Raw genomic sequence first — 4,349 nt, 5'->3', positions numbered from 1 at the left:
ACGATTTCCAATGGTTGAAGGTATTGTTGTGGGTATTGTTGAACCTGTCTTACTTCAATGGAATGTACAAGAAAGAAGAAAGAGTACAGAAAGAAGATGAGAATAAAACAAATCAAACATCAAAGAAAAAAAAAAAGACAGAAACACAACACATGACACAAACATTCAACCTTCACTCATATCGAGTTTGATTAAAGAAACAAAACAAACAGTACCCATCAATAAGCACGAAATCCCAATGAGCCTCTCAAAAGAAAAAAAGAAATTAAAGAGAACGACCATCAGAGTTTCAAGGCAGACGCAATTATCAATATAAATTCATCTCTTATTATTATTTCTTTCATTTCACAACAAAAATCAGTTCATCATGACAGTGTAAGCCCAGACACCCACACAGAAAGTGTCCAATAAAACACACAATACCCCATGGCTCTAGTTTATGTATATTAAATTACTCCACACACACACTTCTGTGTGTACTAGCAAGAGATGTATACCGTTAGTGAGCAGAACAGCCCAGTTTTTTCCAAACACACAACAGTAAAAACAAGTAATGGAATTATTACAAAAAGAACACACACACACACAAAAGAAAAGAAAAGAAAAGAAATTTCAATTAAAAGAGAAAGATGGTAAACAGATTATTAATTTATTCACCCATGGGGATGTACGCAATTATGATTATATTAGTATTACCATTATTATTATTTGTTCTCAGATGAGTCCCACCGTTTAGTACACAGTAGCGGAGAACAACACAGCCACAATCAGTAGCGGTGCTGCAGTGCGCATCCACACAGGACTGATACTGCTGTCAACATTAGCCTTGCTCTGCACTGCGGAAGCAATGCTGCTGATCTCTGCGTTGGGTACAGGAGATGATGTTGTGGTCGTTGGTGCTTCTGTGGTAGTGTTCTCGATGATCGGCGGAGTAGTGGGATTGGTTTCTTCTGCGTCTGATGCGGTAGTCACATCAACATTTGCAGGAGATTGCGTGGTAAGATTACCATCACCGTGTGCACTGTTATCAGCTGCGTCTGTGCCAGAAGTACTGCTACCTGTATTCTCTTTAGGGGATGATGATGAAATTGTGCTGCTTTCTTCAGGAACAGTAGGGGAAGAAGGAGGTTGTGCAGATGTACTTGATGCTAATGGCGCACGTTCTGCATTCCTACCAGGTTGTGCTTCACCACTCGCAGACTCAATGGGGTGTGTCACTGCTGGTCCACTCTCAGTCGCTTGATGTCTTGAAACGGTGCCTGTAGACGTGGTTTGTGAGGTGCTCTGATGCAGAGAACCTTCTTCGGCACTTGTTTCATCATGTTCTTCACGCAATTCTTTGACAGGTTGATGAGATTCAGGAACATCCGCCATTTCAGGATTTGTCGAATTAGGAAGGCTGTAATTTATATGATCAATATTCTTATTTTTATTCCAATTCTCACAACTTATTTCATTAAAAGAACCATTATCTTTACCTTTACACTTGTCTTCATAGGATGTTGTTTTAAGAAAATCCTTCCATTCATCATAACTATCGGCTGCCACTCCAATAGTCAGAGTAGACCCGCAGGCGCAGCACAGCACAACGGCCAACAAACACATCACACGGTTCATCATCATTATTATTGATCTTCCTTTTCCTGTTGTTTTTGTTCTCTTCCTTGTCACTTGAGTTCACAGATCTATGCAGAGAGTGTGGAAAAGAGGGAAAAAAGGAGAGAGAAAGAGAGTGGATACAGGACACAAATACTCACAGTGAGAGAGAGAAAAAGAAGCAGCTGCAACAGCAGAGTAAAGTAGTAGAAAAGGAATATCCCCTTTGCAAGATGATGCAGACCCCCCAAAAACAGTATATACAGAAAAAAAAAAGTACACAAATCCCAATACCCCAATTGCATATTGTTGTACAACAGTGTGGGTTCAGCAATCACAGGTATAAACATATTTGTGATATGTATACGTGGTCAGTGAACAGATAAGCACAGGGCCTGCGCACACGACCAAAAACGAGAAATCAAATGAGAGAAGGGGAGAAAAAAAAAGTGCAAAATAAAAAAAAGGAAGTTCAATGCAATTAAAATAAACCCCCAAATGTGTAGTAAATTACCTTACTTGACCACGGGAGTAGCACATATATATTGGCGGAATTATTATTAGAGTCTTTGTAAGTGCTTCCGTCAATCAAACGAATCCCCTCAGTACACCGTTTTACAAAACCAACGCAGCCACAATCAGCAGAGGTGCTGTAGTGCGCATCCACACAGAACTGAAACTGCTGTCAGCATTGGCAGTAGTGCTGCTCGGTGCATCGGTTGAAGGAGATGGAGTGTTGGTTGCCGTAGAATCATCATTGCCATTCTCTTGTGGGGCTGATGGGGCAGTTGCACTTCCCTCTGGAGGAGATTGCTGGGCAGGTTCTTTTTCACTGGTTGCCGTGTTATCTTTATTGTTTTTCCTATCCATCCATTCCCTCACCTTATCAGGCGTAATGTCTATTGTCACTCCTTCATCCGGAAGGACATCATCAAAGGTCGCCATCACCGCCTTTGGTTGTGCAGTAGCAGTAGTAGCAGCAACCGTCATGGTATACCCGCAGGCGAGGCACAGCACAACGGCCAACACACAGATCACACGGTTCATCTTCATCATCGTGAGAGAAAAAATAGTTTGTTTAACGTAAAAACACTGATCTAGAAAAAACAATAAAAACAAGAGAGAGAATACACATCACAACAGCAATCAAACACAACCCAATGAAGGAACAAAACAATAAACCACTCACACAATAAAACACACCCAGAGTTACACAGATATTGAAACAACACCTTGAATTTAGAAGAAGTGGAAAACAAATGGTACCAAAACAATATTAAATAAAAGTCTTTACACACACACCCCAATATCTTACTCGGTATTCATACACAAAGTGTCTCTGTATTCTCATTATAATAAAACCATTACCAGGCAATTTGAACACCAAAAACACAGTGTGTACGCCCGGCAACATACAAAAACAATACCACAAATCATCAGCAAAACAAAGAGACTGTACAATAATCAACACACACCTCCAAACAGAAAAAGAAACCAATGCATCACCATAATATTTATACCAACACCACAATTGGAATCCAAAACCCACTCACTCACCCACAACCATAACAAAAAATGACTGTATACATCACTGTAATACCATGCCACTCTTCACAAACAGAGGCAACATACAATTACTCTCTCACACACACATATTACCTCTTTATTTATCCTTATTACTATTATTTTATTTTTCCCTCAGAATGCCGGTTCGCCTCCTCTTCTCCCACAACATTATCACCCAATAAAAAAAAAAAAAATTGCACCCACTCCCCTGATGTACATGAGGAGGGTACAATCACAAATATCCCCTTCCACCCCCACCCAAAAAGTACCTCACATACCACACCACCACGTTTTTTTTTATTTTTTCTGTTATTCGTGGCTTTATGGATATTACTCCAATGGAACAGGCCATCAAGAGTAATACATAAATATACATAAATACAATTTGTTTTTATATTATTTTTTACTACCGTTGGGCATGGGGAGTACGAATTGGTAATGAAATTATAATGGATCTCGTAGGTGGCAGAACATGGATTTTTTTTTTCGCCTCTCTGAGTCCCCTCAGCGGTCAAATCCAATTACCACCACTAGAGGAGATAATTGTTACTATCTCTAGGGTCCGTGCTTCTCCCTAGCGGCATTCACACTAAAGTGAAATATATAAAAGAAACTGCTGCTGATGGTACGCTGATACGTGCCCCAGGATCTTCTTGGATAAAGTTTTGTCCCAGCATGATTCTGCTGTTCCCGGTGCTGTATGACGTTTGTAGCTTGTGAACCAGTAAACTCTCAAGAAAGAGAATTTGATGGCCCATGACTTCCCTCAAAATAATAAGGGATAATGGGCGTTGGCTCCAATTTTTGATGGCCAAACGTCACCAAGGGAATGCCATTCCTAAGAACGCATGTATTAAAAAGAAAAAATAATAGGAATTTGGTTTTTAAGGAGACCACCCCCTTCAAACATTTAGTGAGTGCACTTGGTTTCTTTGAATAAATTCATCTACTTCACCTTGGCACCATATGGAGGCAACCCTCATTACCAAAGGCATATTGGTGTAAAACCCCGCCCACGGCGGCCACCCCAGCCCAACCCACGGGAGGCAGGGGCCCACAGCCAGAGCGCAACACGCGGTGCCGCAAACAAAAGCGCAACCACCACCAGCACATGTAGAAAACACAAATCGCGACGGCAAACACCGGCCGGCGCGCCTGGCACCCCCAAAAAAAAATACAGGGGTGGG

At 41.1% G+C, this 4,349-nt stretch overlaps 2 protein-coding genes across 2 annotated transcripts; both read right to left on the bottom strand.

The window, feature by feature from the left end:
* Positions 1 to 732: 732 nt before the first annotated feature.
* On the bottom strand, positions 733 to 1,623 carry TM35_000521260 (uncharacterized protein; the record flags this gene model as incomplete). Its single annotated transcript, XM_029030668.1, has 1 exon — positions 733 to 1,623. The coding sequence occupies one exon, from the start codon at positions 1,621 to 1,623 to the stop codon at positions 733 to 735; it is 891 nt and encodes a 296-aa protein (XP_028878048.1).
* A 588-nt stretch (positions 1,624 to 2,211) lies between these two features.
* TM35_000521250 (uncharacterized protein) lies at positions 2,212 to 2,652 on the bottom strand (the record flags this gene model as incomplete). The annotated part of the gene is made up of 1 exon (XM_029030667.1): positions 2,212 to 2,652. One exon carries the CDS (start codon positions 2,650 to 2,652, stop codon positions 2,212 to 2,214), a length of 441 nt encoding a protein of 146 aa, XP_028878047.1.
* Positions 2,653 to 4,349: the final 1,697 nt, after the last annotated feature.

Source organism: Trypanosoma theileri, assembly GCF_002087225.1.
Source record: "Trypanosoma theileri isolate Edinburgh chromosome Unknown TM35_Tth_52_V1, whole genome shotgun sequence".
NCBI classification, from domain to species: domain Eukaryota; phylum Euglenozoa; class Kinetoplastea; order Trypanosomatida; family Trypanosomatidae; genus Trypanosoma; species Trypanosoma theileri.
The sequence above is the reverse complement of the archived record's forward strand: the minus strand, read 5'-3'. Positions and strand labels throughout refer to the sequence as shown.